Raw genomic sequence first — 22,239 nt, 5'->3', positions numbered from 1 at the left:
ATGAGAATTTTGGGTGGTAAAGTTTGCAAGGTTATATAATGGGTTAAAGAATTTTTGAAAGTAAAAGGAAATTGAGATTCTTGAAGAAAAACCAGTTGCATTAATTTTTGCTCTAATGCAACTGAACACTAGGGAGGCGCTCTTGAGTTATACCCCTTTCTTCCATTTGGGATGGAAAATTCCCCCTTAAACTTTGCCTTTAGATAATGTTTTGGCTTCATAAAGAAGGCAAGACTTGAATTTAACTTATAAAATTGAGGTTTTGCTTTTATTTGGAAACCATTTTACCCCTGGGGGGGTTAATTTTTTAAAAGATTAGTACTTAAGATGAGCTTTATATTCTCTAAGAATTATCCCTCTTTCAAAATGGCTTGATAAAACACCACTTCCTGTCCAGAGAGGAAGTTATTTTAGCTCAAGGACTGAAATATTTAGCAGATCTTTAGACAAAAGGAACAAATTACATTTCTCTCTGGCTTAAAAAGGGTGCTTGAGCCAGAGGGGGTTAAGAAACCCTCCCCCCTCCCCCTGATGGGGTGGTCTGGAGGGGCAGGGAGGTGTGGGGGTGGGGGTCCTCAGGCTCCCTGGGATGGAGGATCTTTTTTTTTTTTTTTGGTGGAGATGAAGGGGTGGGTCTATGGTACATCACCTGAGTTGTGGGGTAAATGTAGAGAGTGTCAATCAAAGGCAGAGCTCTCAGAGCTGGGAAGGAGGCTCTAGATGGCGGCTGTGCCTTAGAGAGAGCGCGCTCTGCTCCCTGCCTTCGCCTCACTTTACGCAACTTTCCCTAACTTTCGGGCAGCCTCAGGGGGCCCCCGCAGCCCCCTGCCTCTCCTAGTGACTTACTGGGGTCGATTCGAACCTTTTTTAGGGAGAAAAGCAGCTTTTAGGAGCTTTCTTTTCGTGCCTTGTTGGAAAGAAGCAGCCGTACTGAGAGCCCAGGTCGTTGTTTTTTCCAGCTTAGAAGCCATGGCGCACCTCCATTTTTGTGCGCTCTCCTAATGAGGTTTTTTTTCTTCCGGACTCGTTTTAGTATTAATTGTTGCTTTATTTTTTTGACCAGTTAACATATTTGAGGATTATTTTATTTATTTTTCGTTTTTTAACGGAGAATTTTGTTTTTATTTTTAATTATTTGGGATCTGATATTTTTCTACTAGTAGATAGGACTCTTGCTTTGGACCTACTACATGGATCAGGTAAGTTCATGATCATTAGTGATAATTTTAGGGATTTATATGTTTAAGCTTGTTTTATTTTCTGTAAATATGAGAAATTCCTGGATGACGCAATAAGATACAGAGATTGTTATTTGTATCCAGTGTGTTACTTTGAGAAACTTTCCTTATTGATAGTGATGATTCCCCGTTTGGTTTATCCTGTTTTTTTTTTTTTAAGGAAAAAATAGAAATATTTTGTTTTTTGCTGTTTACCGCTGTTGTATTATAACAATATCGTTACATTGTCAGGACTTTGTTCCTGATAATAAAAACCATCGATAGAAGCTGGGACCTTACCTTTCTTTCAACTTTTGACAGTAAATACCTGGGCACAGGACTTCAAAGCAAACACAGATTCCCCCTCCCCCTTAATATTTAAGAATTAAAAGATGATGAGAAATAAGGACAAAAGCCAAGAGGAGGACAGTTCGCTACACAGCAATGCATCGAGGTATGAGCTATCAACTTTCTTCCTTTTTTCTTTTTTTTGGGGAAACCTCAGCTTACATTGTTTACCTTGACAGACAAGGATAGCTGTCTGTTTTATTTTAAGTATTTTACTAATTTGGATTCGTTTTTTAAAGCGTGACCTTGAGATTGCTAATATGCCACACCCTAATTTTTTGGTAGCAATTTATGAAAGTTGAGTTGTGACTTAAGGCCTCTTACAGCAGTCAAAAGGTAAGGTACCTTTATTCAAGGGGGCCTTTCCTGTAAACTACAGTTTTTCTGTCAGTAATTTCAGTTTTTAGGTTTTTGTGCTGTAGAAAAATGACCTTGTCGGTTTAGCCATTGCTGCATTGCACCATTTTACATACAAGGCAAATTTTTTCTTTGAAGAATCTAGGATACCCAAACTTGTAACTGAAGGCCATAGAGGAGCCTGTGGTAGTAAATTATAGTAAATAGACGTTTGAGAAAGTTATATGAATGAAAAAATGTACATTTTAAAATGAAATTGGAAAAAAGACCCTTTGACTGATGCCTCTCAGTTTATATTTTTATTTGACTCTATATTTATTTTGATACTCTTGACATTTTAGGAAATTTTGATATGATTTATCAAAACCTTTTCTCGATGGTTACAGTTCCTGCATTTATGAAATCAAACCTGTGATCACAGAAATCCTGGAATGCTCTTAATTTACGTCTGTTTTGTGTTTGATACTATGATTATAAGTGTATATTTTACATTTAAAATATTTTAAGGTTTTCATTTGTATGCTTATATTCAGACAGTGCTTTCTGGTTGATAGATGCAGTGTTTTATCCTCATATATTAGTTGTAGCTGCTTTAAATTTATTGATTTATTTCGACAGAGTCGCCTGGAATGCTTTATCTTCTGAAGCTTACAAATGTACTGTTCAAATCATGATTTGTTTCACATTTGTTGGAGTACCTCATTAGTGATTAAGTAATAAAGCCTTTAAGATGTTTTCTTGTATGATCTGTATGTTAATTTTTAAAAATATATGAATGCATTGCTTGATGTGTGTGCTTATGAATTGTCATGTCAGATTTTAAATCGTACATTTTACAAGGATGTGATTGGTTATATGATTTTTCTCCCCAATTTTGCTTTTTATAATTTTACATAAATAATAGACTCTTAGGTTAGTGAATTTGGAAGTTTTGATTGAACATGGTTTGTTATTACAAATGTTAAATTTTATTTGTTTTATTAACTTAAACTATTTTGACCCTTGCTTTTAAAAATAACCTTTCCAAATTCTTTTGCAAATTGAGTTGTCACATAGTTTGGACTGCTGTCTTTTGAATTGAATTGCCCAGGTAATTACCTAGGTTAGATTTGGGACAGAAAACTTTTTTACTAATCCTAACCTGATTTTTCTGAAAAGTAATGGTGATTTGAAGAAATAGGAATCCCCAGGTATATTTGACAAACTATTAAAGATTCAGTACCTAAAATTGTTACTCCCTTGAGTATGATTTGCATAAGTCTCACATGGCTTTTGGCTTTCTTATGCAAGGTTTGTGGTTAACATCATTGATCAGACTCTGCTTTCTAATTTAAAAAATCAAGCAGTGTTGCTATTCTTCTAATAATTTACTCTCACCTGGAAAACTACTTTGAAGTTGTCATGCATTTGCCTAACTGGCAGTGGGGTTGCAGTTTAACAAGCATGTACTGTACTTTTAAATGCATTTTGTCAAGTATATTTTGATTCATATACCTGATGAATGTCCAAGGATATTTGAGAGACCCCTTGAAGAGAAGATGGAGTTTTATTTACTGTTACCCTAAATTGCATACCTTAATACATGTACATAATTATGACATCACTTCCTTTTAAAATTATAAAGCTAAAGGATGCTAGTGGTGTTTTATTGTAGTAGGTTAATGTTATTTTTAGTAAAGTAAAAGTGATGGTTTGGGTACCTAGTGCTTGGTTCCTTAATCCATCAGAATTTCTCCGTAAGGACCTAGTTTCCATGCCACAAAGTCTAATGTTTAGGCAATACCACAAAAAAGCACTTTTGCAGCCTGAGCCACAGGAGAGGAAGGGAGGAGTTTGCAGGTCAAGTAAACTTTGGTCTGAGAATTACTTTAGGATTTGAAGGGATTGAGTGCAAGTTTTGGTAAACTGGATATTTTCCTGATTTTGGAAATAATGCAACACTTAATAGTGATTATATAAGTTATTATTTCTGTGTACTTCTGAAGTTAATGTTTAAGTATGTTATACTTTGTCTATCATGATTTTTGAAGACTAAAAAGTCCACTTTCAAAAATAAGATTTTAAAAATATTTGATACCTGTAAAGTTTCTAAATAGTTAAAACAAAGTTTTAGTGATACATATAGAAATGTATACCACACATTTATCTAAATAATTTGCAGTTTGGGGTAACCTCAGTAATATCAAAGAATGGAAACAGGAGAGAAGGCAATGTGAATGGAACTGTGCACACAAAAGAGTTCGGTGTGTTCTAGGGCGCTGTATTTGCAATTTATCTTAAGAACTGAAACAGTTTATTAAATTTATCTCCAAGTCGTCTGCCTATTGAACCAGATTTATTTTGATAACCTGAGGTCCGGGCAAAATCTTAAGTTTTTAATCAGCCTTTTAGCAGTTAATCTAAAAGCCTGGGGATGATTAGAAATGGCATAATACAGTTACTTGTGGACTGGAACAGGCAGTTTTTTAAGTGGCAGCCATTTTATGACGCTGATAATTCTTAAGAATCGGGATTTTTGAGAAGACTGAAAATAAAGCGAATTGAAGCTTCAGATATGAAAACCTCTTTTTTCCCTCCCTTCTCCTCTTTTTTGGTTCTCTGGTGCTGAAATAAAGGGCAACTCGGTAGTTAGCACAGGCAGCAGCTCTCTGAGCCCCTGGCATCTTGGTGCGGGTCCAGCTCAGTCACAAAATGGCTGTTCCTTTGTGCCGCAGCGCTGACAGACATACTGCATTGCACTGTGTACTCGCCAAACAGCAGGAAGTTGCCGTGCCGAGTTCAAAGGCCGGCCGGCGCCGGCGCCGAGTGCTGATTGGCTGCGCGCGCGCCTGGTAACAGCAGGTCAACAGCGACGGCCTTCGGGCAGGCTCCGCCCCTTAACGTCAGCTCGCCGGCGGGAGGAGCCAACGAAGTGACGTCGGTCTGCGTGCGCAGCCTGTGTGCTCCGTCTGCCGGGCCAGCCGCCGGCCTGGCCGAGGGGGAGGGGCGGGCGCTCGGCCGGGACTTTCCGGTGGGCGGACGCGGCTGACCGCCCTCGCTACGGGCGGCGCCCTCGGCCTGCCGTCCACGCCCTGCGGCGTGCGCTCGTTTGCCCGTCCCTGGGAATGGTTTTTCCTCTAGAAGCGTCTTCTGCTTTCGGAGAAAGTGAAAGGCACTAATGACGGAAACCTTCAAGTGGAAAACCTGCCAGTTTTTACATTTTTCGCTTTCCTTTCTGATACCCTAGCGGGTCTTTTTTTTTTTTTTCTGTTCACTGAGAGGAGATAAGTGAGTCTCATTTTGTTACCATTGACCAAAACCGGTTCAGTGTTAGAGGAGGCACTTTTATTTAAATTGGAACGTGTTAACAGCTGTCGTTTAATACATGGCTCATAAACAAAAGGAAGATTATTTGAATTTGTCCCCGTGCGTTTTTACTTGGTACCATACATTTTCTCAATTGGCATTTGATGGAGAAAAACTCAGGTCAGTATGTGCAAAGTGATTTATTTTTAAGTTCAAGAACGGGATAGTTAAGCAGAAAATAGCTTAGGAATTTCCACTTGTTTAGTGACTATAAATATTAATTTAACAAAAAAATAACGCAGAGTCCAGGATTAAGCATTCGTTACCATGCAAGCACGTGTTAGAAAAGAGCTCTCTCGGTCAGTGTGCACAGCACTTGCTAAAGATGTGACCTCCCCACCGTTGGCTGACAGCGGAACCACGGGGCAAACTCTTGGGAAACGTGTCAGATCCCCCATTCTGGAAACTTTAATTCGGTCCTGGGAGGCTTGTTCAGACGCTGTGGGCATGTGCATGATCTGCCTTGTTTGGAAACCCTTGCAAGGATTTCTGAGTAAAAAAATTCTTTTTATTTACCAAGAACAAGTTCATTATCCAGTCACAAGTAATGAATCTAAGCCTGAAGGAGGGGCTAGTTTGGTGTTTCTCATTGTCCCCCGACAACGTGTTTTCCACGTCCCTGGAGTATTTTTAGCGGTAGCAGGAGTGAGCTGTCATGTAGTTGGCCGTAGTTCAGAAGTTTTTTGAGTAAAATAGGTTGCTTCCAAAGACACGGGGATCTCCTGAGTGTAGGTAGAAATGTTTACCTGGGCATGACCTAGGTTTCTGAACAAAGTTTATAAAAGGGAAAATTCACTACAATAGTCTGTTTTGTAGGTTCGGGTAGTCTTGGTTCTTTAGGAAGAATTCTTTAGATAGTTTATAGAAGCTTTAGGTGAAACCGGGTTTTCAGTTTGCTTTACAGACTTGTTCACCAAAGCTTATGTAAGTGATTTTTTTTTAGTTATATGCTCAAATATAAATTATATATAGAATATCTAATGGTCTTAGAGACAAATATTTGGAGAACTTGATGATCATTAAGTGCAGCTTCCAACTTCTTAAATTGCATCTAAAGCAGCAAGAACAAATGTTTGTTCTTTCTGTATATTGAGATTAAATTCTGGTTAGTTGTATTAAAATTTTAGTGTTGGTAAATGCCCTTAAACTCCTAGAAGTGGGATAGAATTAAGTAGCATTGCTCTCAGGTTCCAGGATATAAACTACTCTGTTGAGATTATTTAGCCCAAAATAGTTAGCATTACTGAGTTAAAATGCATGTTATGAGATAGCTGTTTATCTATGAACTGTTTGTGCTCCTTGAAGCCATTTGACCTTTTGAAGAACCAGAGTATTAGGTCTGTTCATTGAGCTTTCTGTGGGTTTCCTCCTGTGTGCAGATCGGCATGAAATGGCAAGAAAAGTCCTGATTAAACTCTCTTTTGGATTCTTGCTTTGAACACCTGCAGTTTCCAATTGATATTCGCTTCTTTGGAGATTAACATCTTTTGTAAAGATTACTGCATCACAGAAGGTGGGCAAAGAATATTTGAGGAGGAATTTTAGTTTGTAAAAGTTTTAGCAAGTTATTGCTTGGGAGGTGAATCTCAAAGTTCGGTTGAATTTTACCTAAAAGGGTCTGAAACTCACAGATTTGTAATTAGTTTATACCCCTCCGCGCCCAAGCAAACTTCTTGACTGCGAAACCTGAGGCCACCTGAGATTTCCAAATGCCTATCATTTCTTCCATAAAATGTGGTACAGTAAGCTTATTCTTGACGTAAAAGTTGAGTGACTGCTGTGTGTGGCATGTAGTAAATTTTTTCTGGCTATGAGCCACCATATATTTTTTTCAAGGTCTTTTAACTTTTTTCTGAAAACCTTAGAACTCACTTGGCTTCCTTGAAGGGGAAGGAGAGTCACTTTAGCAAAGAAACAGGTTTTTTTTTTAATCACCTAAGAGTTATTTTGTATAAAGTAAAAATAACACTGTTGGCCTACTTATGCTGAGTGCTTGTTATTATAGCTGAGTAATTCCCTCCTGCATTCCAGCCTCACTGGGCACTAAATTCAAATTTATACCTCAGCAAAATTGCCTCTTACTACTTGCTTTGGAACTTCAGTGTTATCGGTGTGAAGCCGGAACAGCAAAGGTGGACTCAGTCATCAAATGCCCAGAGTCCACCGTGTGTTAATTTTGTAAGCAGAAATTTAGCACAGTGTTGGAACACATTGTTTTTATGTCTGTTGTGACCTTTTCCCCTAATCAGTCTAAACTTTAATTGATAGGACAAGTCTGGGAGCAGAGACCTTTCTAAAAAGCTGGAGTGCAGTTTGTGAGGTGGGGGACAAGGCTTTGCTTTATGAAATAAATCGTGGAGAACCTCTGTGGAGGGAAGCTGTTCATGCTACATTTTGAAACACTTCCAATTTAGCATTTTATTGTTAACATGTTGGGTTAAGGATCACCTTTTTTGGTGTTTCAGTGACATCTCTGGACTGTATTTCATACTGAAAAGTGTTTCACTTCCCTTTACTGGAGAGTCCCTCTAGTTTGGGCAAAATGTGACCACTCTGCTTTGGCGGGGCAGGATGTTGCCAAAGAGCCCTGGCTAAGGCATCGTTCTAAAGATACTGTTGATTTTATATACTTTGGATTCAATTCCAATGAGTTGTTTGGTGATTTGTGATGTGTTTACTGTTACCTCAGTGCCTGGCAAGAGCTGTGTACATAATACACACCAGTGTAGTGTTTACTTTGTACTGAAAACTTTTCCTCCAATTTAGGCCAGTGAAGTACTTACTCATTGTTGCACTTGAAATTTTCTCATTTTTAAAATGTGGATAATGATAATCTTTGTTATGAAGATTAAATTAAGTAATGTCTATAAGGTACTGAGCAAAGAGCCTGTTAGATTGAAAGTGCTGAATACATGTAAGCTATTAGTAATATTATTTCATTCCTAATGCTTCATCTTACTTTCTTACCCCTCCTTTCTGCACTTTTTAAGGCCCGAGGCCCGAGATTGGTGTCCTGGCCTCCCACAAGAGTCTGTTTAGGTTAGTTAGGAGAGACTTGTTAAAATGATTTTAGAAGGAAAGTCCCCTTTTTGTTAGTTGAAACCTTGGGTGTGTTTTGCAGTTAATCCTCTTCTAGAATTTTTTTCTGAGAAAGCCAGCCTTTTGAAGGGAGCATATGATTCTTTCTGGACAGGAACAGCTTTTTGCATGAGTCATACATAGCCCGACTCTTGGCAGTCACTCTGAGTAGATACCTTTTTTCCCTCTTCTGGAGCTAGTAATTATTGCCCTGGTTTACCCTCTGCCTCATTTGCCCTCTCAAGCTGTACAAAATAATGAATAATGAATACCAAGGTGTGGGACTATTTGGATGTAAATGTAACTGAAGTAATATTTACAAGCAATATGTTCTTGGCTGTAGCTTGCTTTTAGTAATCAGTCTTCATTATAGCGCCGTATATTTGATTTAGCATAATGCCTAAAGTTCAGTTTATTCTGTTAGAACTATGGTCCCAAGATTTGTGTTTTTTGGTTTCCTCTACTTCCCTCCTTTCCTTTTGGCTTATGTGTTACTTGAGTTCCTATTTTTTGTTCCTGTATCAGACCTTGGAGAGCTTCTAAAAATACCAGTGTCCAGGCCAACCTCCAGGATTGAGTTAATTTTTCAAAGCTCCCCATGTGTTTTAAATTTTCGTGTGTTACATATGTTTGCAAGTGTCTCCACGTGTTTGAATCTCTGTTGGAGCATGGAGCACTTCTTGTCCTTACATTCTTTTCTAACCCTTGGTCTTTCCATTGCCTGTCCGATTTTCTCCATCCCCTTGCAAGGGCAGTTTTAACAACAGCTTGAAGCCACAGTTTAGAGGTCTGGAAGTAGGTCTGAAAGCAACGGCAGGTAGGGTGCTGATGAGGGGAGTTGTATGCTTGATGGAAGAGGAAGAGTTTGGTATTAAATGCCATGCCAGATCTAGCTTTTATCATACCTTAAAATGTGTATGCTGATGGAATTTTTTCACTCCAAGATTTCTGAATTCCTGCCCTAGTTGCTTTAATTTCTAGTGGTCTCCCCTCCTTATTGTAATTCTCTATTTAAACTCTTTTTAGATACCTCCAAAAGTTTGAGTTCCAGAATTAACTTTGAATGCAGTTACATTCCATTCAGAACTCCCTTTCCCTGTAGCGGATACTGGTAGCTGTGTAAAACCAAAGGCTACAGCTGTGGACATGGGCTGTACTGTGGGGCGGTTATTTAGAGTGATGATTGTCACCCATTGGTAGGTTGTGAGTTGTAACCAGCATTTTAAAAAAAAGAATAGAATATGACAATAAACTTCAGGGTATCACATTTTCATGGGTTATTTCTAAGTCTGGCACTGCCTGTAATGCTGGTAATCTTTTATGTTGGATTTATCATGAAGGAAAACAACATGGGGTTAACATTTTATAGAAAAAGACCAGAGTAGATTTACATTTTATTGAGTGCTTACTCTGTGTCAGGCATTGGTTTAACGTTTTTTTCCCCCTGAATATTTTATTTAATGTGAGAGTTAGTGTAGCAGAAATGCTAGCGACCTTCTTATGGTTAACTAACTCCCCAAATTAACTGTCGCCAAGCTCTCTTCCTTTGAAGGTCTGTCGGTGGTCCTCCATCCCGCTGAGCTCTTTTATACCCATAGCCGTTCTGTTGTTTCACTGGAGTTGTATACTTAAAGATCTGTAGATACTTCTCAAATTTGTTTATGTTGGTTGTTATTGTAATTTTGCCTTTCAATTAAATAGAAACCAATAGACAAATGATTGTGAGAGATGTTTCAGTGAAAACAGTTGATTGCTTTGGCAAGACCCAGTAGTAGCTATCATTCATAGTGCCTCCAGTGAGCCTGGACCTCGTTCTCAGTCTTTCGTATGCGTTCATTTGAGTAATCTTCCCAACAAGTCTATGAGGGTAGGTATGATTATCATCCCTACTTTGTTGATAGGAAACTGAGGCACAAGGGGGAATAAATGGTGGAATTGGATTCAAACACTGGCAGTTTGGCTCCAGGATCACTTAAGCATCTCGTCAAAAGTTGCTGTAAAATTAGATGGGTAAGAGGAAACTATGTAGCAGTTTGGGGAAAATAGTAAAAATCTAGAATAATTTCAAACTCTGCTTCTCTTAAAAAACTTTGCATTTTAAAGAAACCGAAAACTCAAAATCACATTGCATGGTAGGTGTGATTGATGCCAGAAACACTGTGCTGTTCAATTTTTACTTAAAAAATTCCTTAAAATGTAGCTGCTGAAGTGATTCCCATGGGGGTAGTTGGAGGAAGCACGAGGGAAGGTGGGTGAGTGAGAGGGAGGTACTGGAGACCCCAGAAGATCTTTGTCCTCATGCACTTTGTATGTGTCGACAGTTCATGAAGATTTGGCTTCTAATTTGTTGGTCTGTTCTAAACTTAGTTTCCAAACTTAGTTCCCAAATAGGCTTTGCATCAGAATCACTTGAGAATTATAAAAACCAGGCCCACACCTGATTGGATTTAGGGCTTATGTAGTAGTAGGGTGGGGTAGGGGAGAATCAAATTGTCAGAAGTGCTCTCGGTGGGTCTGTTGCATAGCCAGGGGTGGGAACACTTCTATAGATGTGCCCTGTAGAGAAATAGTTCTTGAGTGTGGTGGGTGTTAAAAATCTTAAATAACTGGAGTATGTCTTCCGTTCCAATGGAGGTAATTGACATCCAAATAGAGGCAGCATGTGGCTGGTAAGTAGTAATTTGGGGGGAGAGGGTGATGTGTCAAATTTTTGGAGTGGTCCATTTCTCTCACTTGATTAAGGAAAAAGTTTGTCCCTCTGAGTGTAGCTTTATGTGGGCATTTAGGTCCCCAAATTTACTTGCTGAGGATCACCTGGGGTGCTTGTTAAACATATTCTCAGGCTGCTTGCCTGGAAGTTTGAACTCCTTTGTTCTGGGGTGGTGCCCAGGACTCTGTATGTTGAACTACAACCTTGGTTGATTCTTGTACTGAGGCAGATTTGGGAAATAAGGGCTAATGGGACAGGATTTTGGGTCTCTGTTCTGCTGCTTTTTCCCTATAGAATCTTGAGCAGGAACCTCTGAGCTTGTTTCTTCATTTTTTAAGCTAGGAATAAGGGTATAGTATATGTGCCTAAGGAAAGTTAGAATTAAATAAAATAATGCTTCAGAAGCAGTCGTTTTAGACTAGAGGACCCTCTCCCCCCCGACTTTTAGCAGTGTCGGGAAGTAGTTTTGGTTGGAGCTGGGGTGCAACTGGCATCTAGTGGGTAGAGGCTAGGGATGCTGCTAACTGTCATCCTACAACACCCAGGACAGCCCGCCACAACAAAGAATTATTTGGCCCAAAACGTCAATAAGGCTGCGCTTGAGAAACTGTGGTCTAAAATGTTTAGCAAAGTGCTTGCCACAGTGAATGTTGGTTGTGACTAAGAAAGTTGTGGCCCTTACCTTTCCTGTTTGTTTTATGTGGCCTCCTCCAGGGATCCACTTACTTCCTCTGACTCTGTGAGCATGAGTACCACTTACTATTGAAGTTAGTATCCAGACCTCTTAGGTCTCCTTTATAAGACAGGGTTGCTGTCTTCTAAAAGTCTGAAGATTATAGCCTAGAAGTTAATAAGGAAAGACAGGACTCAAAGGGCGGAAAGGAACTCTGTCAAACTAGTCCATCTGTCCTCAGGGTTCTAAAGGGATGTAAATACATCACTCGACATGGTGGATTATGAGGAGAGCTTTTCCCCTCGTACATGCTTTTTACTGCTTGGTGGGTTACAGAAGTCTTTCACGTTCTTACCTGCGAAGAAAACTTACCCTGTCCTTTGCATAATCTTAGTACATTGCCAGATCTGGATTGGGTGTTTGTGAAACAGTTAGCCAGTCTGTACCTTACCCAGGCTGCTTGCTATAATTCATTTTTCCCTCATGGTATGTATGTTTGGGTGCCATTTGTTTGATGCTTCCTAAACTGTTTAGGACTACTCAAATGTTTATTGGTTATAGGGGAGCAGAAGGAACGTGATAAAGATTAGGTGACTTCTGCCTGACACTGGTTGGAATTTTGGAAACATGCTTATTAAAGGTAGATTTTTTTCTCCTTGTTACCACTGGCTTTCTTAATCTGGGAGGTACCCATGGGACTTGGCTTTTTACCCCCTGAAACTATTTTTGTGTGCCTTTTTTCTTATACGTGTGCCTTTTTCTGGAAAGAGGATCCCTAGTGTTACCAGTGTTAGAGTAACTTACAGAAGAACTGGTGAATCCTAGAAACGTCGACTCCTGAATACTCATCAATTCTGCAATGTTAGAAGAATAGCTGTTTTTTGAAAAATTCATAAATATTCAAAGAATACAATAAAAGTTTTAAATAAGATATAGTTAAAATTTGGTTTACTCCTTTTTCTTACTTTCATGAACTTGGCATTTTGAAAACGTGCATGGTTCATGTAATGTATTTTGTGTTTTAAAAATAGCTTTGAAATTGTCATGTTGATATTTATAGATCTACTTCGTCCCTAGTCTACCTGTTGTTAATTACATAGTATGACTATTTCACATTTTATTTTTAGATTTTCATTCATGGACGTTTAGATGACTTTTGTTGATCTTATGAGCAGAGCTTTGGCCATTTTTATACTCCCCGCGTCCTCATGAGTGTGATAATTTGTCGTAGGTTATATACACACAGATTGGATTACGTGATTCATATGCATATTTTGAAGTTTAGTGGATAATTCCAAATTGCTTCCCAGAGCCTCTACTGATTGCTTTTTCGATAACGGTATATGAGTACTATTTTCCCTACTTTCTCACCATCATTTAACATTATCAGACTTTTTAATTTCTGCAAAGCAGATGAGTGTAAAATAATCTGGTGGAATATACATTTCCCAAATTACCAGTGAGGTTTAATTACCTTTTCATAAGTTTATTGGCCATTGCAGTCTTGTTTCTGTATTTGCTTGTCCATTTCCTCTGCCCAGTTTCTATTAGATTTTTCTTTGATATGTAATTTTTCATATGTTGTTTAATTCTTTTGTTGTGTATACACTGAAATTTCTTTTCTCAATCTGTTACTTGTCTTTTAACCATTTATAATGAAGCTTATTCTTTAGAATCATAGGACAAGAACGAGAGGTGGAGGAGGTCTTAAAGATGCAGTTCCATTTATTTAAGGAATGACATCCAGTATTCTGTATCAATAGGAAACTCATGACTTAATGATCTTTGTCTTTCTATCCTCTGAAGACACACAGAAGTGACTGAAAAGGAATTGTTCTGCATCAGCCCTGGGTGGCTTAATAATCTGTTTAACTGAAGAGTGTATGTATGACGGGACAGCAATACCACTTAGAGGTCAATAGCGTGGATTCCACAATTCAGACTCGGAGGGTGGGGGATGACGTCATATACACACACTTGGGCTAAGTCCTTTCTGTAAAATGTGGATAATTTGTCTTACAGGGTTGTTGTGAGGATTAGAGAATTTCTGCATATACTCACGTATAAGTACTCCATAAATATTAGCTCATTGATAGAGCTTAGTCTGGAAATAAATTTTATGGAATTCTAATCTAGATTGCTTTGCATTTTTACCATCACCACCAACAATAACAAAACATGCTCTGCCAAGAAGTTCAGCCATTTTGTAAGTTTAGGAAAATCACCACCACCGAAGCGCTGAAATGGCAGCTCTTGGGCAGGGAAGCCACAGGCTCGTTCTATTCAGTGAGGTGTTGCTGTGCTGCCCTCTTGTGGCCACTTGGGAAACGGCTGTTAAAACTTATAAATGGTACAATAGCTGTTAATGCTGCTTGCTTTCAAAGTCCAGTTGTAAGAAATGCTTAATCACTTCATTTTTGCCTACTTCAAACAGGATTGTGGAGACATACCAAATCCTTATCCACAACTGAAAAGAAATGATACTTTGTTTTTAAAAATAAGCATTTATGGGGCTGGCCCCGTGGCCGAGTGGTTAAGTTCGCGCGCTCCGCTGCAGGCGGCCCAGTGTTTCGTTGGTTCGAATCCTGGGCGCGGACATGGCACTGCTCATCAGACCACGCTGAGGCAGCGTCCCACTATGCCACAACTAGAAGAACCCACAACGAGGAATACACAACTATGTACCGGGGGTCTTTGGGGAGAAAAAGGAAAAAATAAAATCTTTAAAAAAAAAAATAAGCATTTATTTTCTTTTGGAATCTAAAATCCCAGTTTTGACTTGAGTCCCTTTATTTTTGCATTGTATTTCCCTGGTAGTGATTGTTTGCAACTTAGGTTGTGAGTAATTTTCAGGTTAACTTCTTTTTATGACAATTCTATATGTATGGTAGATAATCATTTCTGAAAATTCCGTTTTTAATTGCCTTATAACTATAATGCCATTGGAAATCAGGTAATTTTATTACTGTTTGGCTTATGTGAAAGCTTAAAGGACTCCTCACCCACTAACTCCCTCTTTTTGTCAGTCTTGTGGACTTTCCACATCTATTTTAAATCAATATTGCAACCTATAATTTAGTATTAATAGTATCTAGTATTATAATTAGGCATTAATAGCAAATCTGCACAATATTTCAGGAAATACCTTGTCCTTTGAGGGAGTAATTAGACCATCAGTGCCTTAAATGTGGAGATATTTATAGGTTTTTTTTTTTTAATATTCCTTTTCCATTTCAACGTTTAGGAACTTCTAGGAGAAGTATACACATTAATTGCTGTACCTTTATTAGTACTTTTTTAAAAAACCTTTTTCCCCTAAATAGTATTTTAAGTCTATTAAATCTGACTTACTGGTTCCAAAAATAAATAGGCCTGCTCTCTCTGAAATCTTTAGCTCCTTTTGTGTAGGGTTGGGATACTTATATCCCTTGCCTTGAATTAGGCTCTTTGATTGGATTTATTAACTATGTTAACGTTAAAAAGATTAACACTTACATAATGAACAACTATGAACTCACCACTGACCTTCAGTCATAAAATGTCACCAGTATCATTCTCTGATCACATCTGCCTCCCTCAACGCCCAGAGATAAGCACATCTGTGAATTTGATGTTCATCTTTTCTTGGGTTTGATTTTCATAGTTACTAAGTGGTTTTTTCTTGGAGTTACACAAGTAGTTCATGGGATCCACTAGTGTACTTCAGATAACCCATCCAACAGAATGAAACACTATTAGCAATTTGGTGATTAAAATGCTTTTATGCACATAGATATGTGCTGATAGAAATATGGCTGTTTTTTACCTAAAAAGTGCTGTACCCATTGTTACATTTCTAGAGGTTGCTCTCCACAAATGCAGAAATACAGAGCTGCACAAGAAGGCATATACAAGGTTACTTATGAGTTTATTGGTTTACAGTGAACAATTTGGAAATCTAAATATTCTACTCAGAAATACAGAAATATGGAAATATATCAAGGATATTTGTAGCTTATTGGTTAAGTGAACAACTTGAAAATAACCTAAAAGTCTCATTAATAGGGGACAGACTAAATAAAACGTAGTGTCTCATACTATGAGGCAGTCTGAAGGGATTGAGGTCTTCAGACGTTTCCATGTACTCTGACGTGGGTATTGGCATTGGACATTTCGGTCATATCTGCAGTGATTACTGCTTTTCAGCACAAAACACTACAAGAATTTCTAGCTAACCAGGCTGTTCTAGTTATCTTTAGCAGACTAACTGCTTTTTTTGTGGCTTTCTGGTCCTTTAAGTTTGTAGTTGAAGGTTTTTCGTCTTGTTGTCGGAATGTTTTATATTTCACGGCAACCATACTGTGGTCCTGTGACAATTTTAGTTGGTGGTGATTGCCAGAATATGATTCCAGACTTAATCTCTTGTCTGGAGTTAAGCATTATAGTAGTTAAAAAACTAAACCATTCGTTCAAAAGGCTTTAGAAAAGACTGCATATTCCAGCGAAGTCACTAAATACCCCTTTCCATTCTCTTCTCTAGTATACAATGCACAGGGAGTGGCAGAGACGACGACTTAGCTCTCAGGTGTTTTGGGGAGGTCGACAAGTGACCAAATTACCTGTATAGAATGTGACAAAGGGGAGGCAAAGTAGTGTAGATCTTCACAAGTGGGGCTTTGGAGTCAGTCTTCTGGGCCAGGATGTGTGTCATTGCTATAAGGGAGGAGAACCAGCAGACTATGCTGGTTGCAGCTCAAACTCTGAAACGAGGCTGCCAATTTTCAGTTGCCAGTGGTAGTAACTGCTATGACAGAGATGCTGTGATGGAGTATTATGGAAGGCACCATTTTTATAATAGGCACCAATTTTAGGATTGGTGAGTGCAAAGGATATTTTCCTACAGAAGGGTAACATCCGAGGCCTCAAGAATTAGAGAAGTATTTAGCTTGATGCATAAGCATAGGCTGGAGATTAGCAATACTAGGGCTTTCTGTTCTACAGGTGGTTCAGAATGGCTGGAGTAGTGGGGGTGAGGGGAAGGAATGGGTCAGAGATGAGTCTTGAGAAGTTGGCAAAGGCCAGGTTTCATGGGGTGTGCTGAGATTGGATGTTACCGTAGCCCATGCCCAGGGTAGCCTGGAGGATGTGGGCATCGCTAGCTCCCTAATCTTTCAGGTCTCTTCAAGTACTCGGCTGCTTTGGCTGTATAAATGTAGCTTCCAGGTATATCCCTAACACACCTTTCAAGTAGACTGCCCTTTCTAAATTCCTTACTTATAAGGAAATTTTGGCGCTGCCTCTGTACCTTTCTGTCAGCGAGCAAATGGTGGAGGCAAAACCAATAAATTCCAACTAGTGCCTTGGATTTTGTGGTGCTGACTCACCGATGGTTGCTAGCTGGCGAGGACTCTGTGTTAGAATCTAAGCTTGGATGTGAAATTCTAGAATTTCTAATGTTTGGGTAAGGCTTTGGCATTTATAGAGTGCTGCTTTCAGAGCTGTCATTTGATGCTCTCATGACCCTACAGGTAGTCACAGAGGATGGCACAGGTTAAGAGGTTGCACAGGCCCAAGATGATCTAGGACTGAGACCCAAGCCACGGATGCCAGAGCTTGCGCTTTTTAACTGTACTGTCCAGCCTTCCTCTTTCTTTTCTCTTGCCTGGTGACTGCCTTCTGATGGGTCAGAGGTGGAGACGGAATGACTGTTGATGCCTAAGACTTAGACCAGTCTGCTTTAACTGTGCAAAGGGCCAGGGAGTGAGGAAGTATAATGAGGCCCTGAAGTGTTGAGCACACTTACAGGGATGCCTGACTGGTTTTGAAGGTTGTTTAACAGGACTAAGATTTATTTTTTGAGTCTCTCAAGGTTTTGAACCCCTGTGGTAAAGTAGAATATGGGCTTGAGAGCCAGACTTGGGGAGGAATCCCTGCCATCCCCCCACCCTTACACTTTCTGGTTTTGTCGTTGACCACATTACTTAAAACATCTCTGTTTCCTCCTTCTCATGGGGGTGATAATGCCTAATGGTGTTGTTATGGGGAATAAGCATTCATATAAAGTAGTTCATGCGGCGCCAGGTTACCTATTCGATGATCAGACAATTAATGCATGGTTTTTCCCTTCCCTCCTCCCTTCCCCTCATTATTCTCATTTCTTCCTCATCTTAACTGAAAGGCCCTTGCAGTGTAATGTCCTTACTTACCCTGGATCACCGTGGGAATTTGGGCTTGATGCCAGTTTCCAGTGTACTGCCCTGTTCGTTCTGTGGACGTGTTTGTCAAGTGATATGACCTCATTCCTAGTTTGGAAGGTACAGTGGTGGTAAATATGAAGCCTCCCTTCTTGACCCTTTCTGGCTTCATGCCATGTATCTTTCATTTCCTGGTTGCTAAACTCAAGGACCTTTCTGTTAAGTTAATGTTCCTCTAGGTTCTGGGTTGCCACTGCCTCCCCTTCTGTGCTCTGCCCCTCCTAAATGAAAAGGTAGTTTTTAAGCAAAATTGTTGAGTGAGCTGTCCACCTCCTTTTCTGTAGAGTCCATCAACTTTCGGTCTTTTCCCTTTCAGGTATCTTCATTCCTACTAGCATGCCCCTGAATTGCTTTTTCACTGCGAGAATGGGGAGGGTGTATTGTCTTCTCAGCTCCGAAGGTTGATACTTGATCTTCCCACAGCCTTCCAGTTGTTTGGCTCTCATTGCTTACTTAGGTTGCTTTTCCTGGGGAGTGTTTGGAATGAGGAAGGGCGGAGATATGTGGGAGCGATAGCAGTCTTTATTGGATTAGGCATTCACAGTCGAATCAGAATGCTTTTTGTTTATTTTGTTCTGTAGAGTCTGCTAGATCTGGGACTCACTGCGGGAGATTCCAAGGCTGGACCTCTGCTTTGGGGGTTAATGTGTACATATTTTTATATAGCCCCCCAGATGAGCCTAATTTGCGCCTATTGTTGAGAACCACTGATTGGATAATTGCAACCAGATTGCAGTTTTACCTTTTGGGTAACTCTGCCTTGGTTTGTTTTTTTTCTGTTATGTTTTTTTTTTCCTTTTGTTTTTGTTTTTGTCTTGAGGATGGGAGGGACTGATAATGAACAAATAAGACTTAGTGGCTTCGGACAGATTGGCTTCGTTTCAAATCCTACCTGTGTTGTCTTGGGAGAGTTACTTAACTCCTGAGTGTCAGTTTTTCCTCATCTGAATGAAAGGGAAAATAATATCCCCTTTCTGAGTTTTTGTAAAGGAGCTAATTAATCTATATAAATTAGCTGGTATGTGGCATCATATGAACACTCAGGAACTGGTAGCTATTAGGGATGTTGAGAACGATAGTAATGACATTATTTGTAATATAAGAACATAAAAGTGAATTTGAAAATTTTGATTTTTTTTATTACCTAAATTACTATCCACTGTCATTTTACTGCCAGGATTGTTTTTTTTTTTAACAGATTCATGTGGTAGTTTTTAAATCTTTTTTTTTTTTTTTATTAAGTCATTCAGCATCTGAAGAAGCTTCTGGTTCAGACTCAGGCAGCCAGTCAGAGAGTGAGCAGGGCAGCGATCCAGGAAGTGGACATGGCAGCGAGTCGAACAGCAGTTCTGAATCTTCAGAGAGTCAGTCGGAATCTGAAAGTGAATCAGCAGGTTCCAAATCTCAGCCAGTCCTTCCAGAAGCCAAAGAGAAGCCAGCCTCTAAGAAGGAACGGATAGCCGATGTGAAGAAGGTATCTGCTTTGCTGTACAGTGCAAATGTGCTGCTAGTTAGGACCAGCTAGCAGCCCTTTATCTCCTGTGGAAAACTCTTTATTGTATCTTGAGAATGAAAGCTGCAGCCACCTCTTCTGATCGCATACTGTCTGTGGATACAAATGGGGACTGCTCTCTGCTCTTCTAATTGATGTAGACAACAGGGCTATAAGGAAAATAATGACATGAACCGTCAAATTAGAGGGAAAAAGACGAATTTTTATAGTTTTGGTTTTTAACTTTTAAAAAAGGTGGTTAAAATTATTTCTTTTTATACGATAGTGAATAATACCAGAGAGAATCATTGACAGATGATTGTGGAATGCACTTGTAAAGCTTAGTGATAGACAGTTATAATCCAAGAATAAGGGCAGTTTTTGTTACTTGAATAATGGAAGAGAAATAGTTCCCATAGAAAAACAATTACCTGTACCTAGGCACTGTAGGTATTCTCTAACAGAGAAGAGTCTTCCAGCAAAGAAGGAAAAAAGGCAAAAACTGAGTTGCATAGCATTTTCTAATTGATCCCCTAATTTAGGGATGCATTCCTTTTGGGGAAAATTTAATGACTTGGTTTAATTAATCATAAGAATGCAGCTGTTCTTTTAAAATTCCATTTTGAGTGAGTTATGTTTGAATCACTGAAAATACAAAAGAATATCGCTTTTAGAAATCTGAAAATAAAATATCTTAATGAAATTAAAAGGTTTATGTGAAATCAGGTTTTATTCTTTTAAGATATAAATCTCTGTATCTGTGCACTCAGATTTTCGTAGTACAATTTTAAATTACCTGCAAATGCTACAGAATGGCTTCAAAAAACCTGAAATTGAAAAATAAAGCCGCTTTTAACTCGAGACAGAATTGGGATTAACTATGTTATTTCACTTCTTGTGTTCTTAGTGTAATCATTGCTTAATGGTAAGTGACCCTTAGGAGCTGGTGGTAGGTTGGGGAATGCTGATGGTTGTGTTAGGGACAGGAAAGTGAAAGTTGTGCTTGCTAATTAACTCATCACCAGAGAAGTGCCGTCAGACACTCAAGTGCTGTTCCTTGTTGCCTGGTCAGTGTGTTGCGGACCTTTCACAAGGGACAGTTCAAGTGGTGACATTTCAGAAAGACCCTGCATATGTAGAAGTACCATTTGGAGATCTTGCTGTGTCGTTAAACTTAGAAATTTACCACCCAGGCCTGTAGCAGAAGGCCTTGGTCTGCAATCTTCAGAGCCTGATGTCTGAACCTGCTTTCCTCTGTACTTCTACACTGGGTGCTCTTTCCAGAAGACCGCAACACATTTTTGAATGAAGGATAATGACCAAATATAAGTCTGGATGTAACTTTCTTCTGTACAGTGGAGAGTTCTTTACTTGGAGAGATGAAAGGAAAACCTAGAAACCATGACTTGCATAGTATGTTTAAAACTTTCCTGAAATCATGTTGACCATCAGGGATTCACAACGCTTAACTGTAAGACATTATATATTTGACTTCATTTAAAAAGATTAAAAGGGAACTAAGAAAGCAAGCATCACTAAGACTGAATTTCAAGATAAAAGTATAGCTTCAGGCAGAAATATTAAAATATACTTTAAAAATTCAGCCATCAGTTCCAACAAGTTAAAGTTAATACATAGATGGACATACTAGCCAGTCAGAATGATTGGATTGTGACTTTTAACAATTATTCTGAAACGAGAACTTCTAAAGAAGGCTTTTTGTTAGAGAAGCTACGTGGTAGCTTTTTCACTGAAGAGTTGAATTAGATGTTACTAGCCCTCAAAAGGACAAATATGAACACAAGATGATTTTAGGATTAAGCATTACAGTGTATACTGTAATAAAGTCCCAACAGTAGCCTGAATGCCTGAGATTTTTGAATAAAACTAATTGATATAGTGACATTTAAATAATTTAGCCACCCCGGTTAATAAAAGCTCCATAAACACTTGTGTTGAATAAAGTAATTTCATAGCTCTAGTAGAGATCCCAAAAGGGGTGGGGGTGGGAGTGGGGGTTGGCAGACGAGGCTGGTGTAAAGCTTTGTCTCCTTCCTTTCTCTGCCAGATTTGTTCAGTGTGCTGCATTTGCTGCATCTTCGCCTGGTTTCCTACTACTTGGTTATTCCTAACTGGATTGAACCTTTTGTTCTCTGACTCTGAGATGATTCTAAGACTGTTATGGATTTTCCACCTTTATAAACTGAGGGCACTGCATTACATGATTATGTTGGATTCTAGTTCTAAAATGCCTATTCCTGCATCATCTTGCTTGGAACATCTTTTCTTTTGAGGCCTTGTTTTTCTTCAGCTTACTCTGGTATTTTTTTTTTTTTAAAGTCACTGTTGATAATGTCCTCCCTTGGCTTAGTGGCATTGTGTTTTTCCAGGTTTCCTTTCGTCAGTTTTGTCTTTTGGGGTCTACTTTCCACACATTTTACCAGTTTCAGCCAGTGGCTTCTCCTCTTGCCTGACTTTCCAAATATTTTCATGACATTAGCTGTCACCTGTGTTTTGAGGACAAACCCACGTTTCTAATCTTGGCTTTCAAGCGTCTCTTCTACGTGTGTAACTCCTGTTAAGCATCTTCACTTCAGTGTTGCACATTCTGTTGAAATTCATTTTGCCTGTGTGTGATTGATTTCCTTGCAAGAACACTAGCAGTAGTTATCTGTGGGAAGGATACTGGGGGTTAGACTCTAATCATTAGAGATGGAAGGAGGAGGAGCCTTTTACATTTTTTCTATAGATTTGTTGGTTTGAGTCTTTTTATAAGATGATGTTAA

General features: G+C 39.1%; 1 protein-coding gene across 7 annotated transcripts in view; it reads left to right on the top strand.

The window, feature by feature from the left end:
• Positions 1 to 634: 634 nt before the first annotated feature.
• CHD2 (chromodomain helicase DNA binding protein 2) overlaps positions 635 to 22,239 on the top strand; it is a 112,929-nt gene continuing 91,324 nt past the window's right edge. Inside the window, exons 1-3 of one of the 7 annotated variants that reach the window (XM_046652546.1) lie at positions 635 to 1,199; positions 1,539 to 1,671; positions 19,204 to 19,435. In XM_046652546.1, the coding sequence (XP_046508502.1) occupies positions 1,610 to 1,671; positions 19,204 to 19,435 (294 nt within the window). In that variant the 5' untranslated portion in view covers positions 635 to 1,199; positions 1,539 to 1,609. Of the gene's footprint in view, positions 1,200 to 1,538; positions 1,672 to 5,217; positions 5,388 to 10,903; positions 11,015 to 18,160; positions 18,195 to 18,582; positions 18,711 to 18,830; positions 18,980 to 19,203; positions 19,436 to 22,239 lie in introns of those variants that run through there. The other 6 variants (XM_046652545.1, XM_046652549.1, XM_046652547.1 and 3 more) reach the window with 6 other exon arrangements.

The sequence above is a fragment of the Equus quagga genome, chromosome 2, assembly GCF_021613505.1.
Source record: "Equus quagga isolate Etosha38 chromosome 2, UCLA_HA_Equagga_1.0, whole genome shotgun sequence".
Classification (NCBI taxonomy): Eukaryota; Metazoa; Chordata; class Mammalia; order Perissodactyla; family Equidae; genus Equus; species Equus quagga.
Note: the sequence above shows the minus strand (reverse complement) of the source record. Positions and strands in the feature narration are given on the sequence as shown.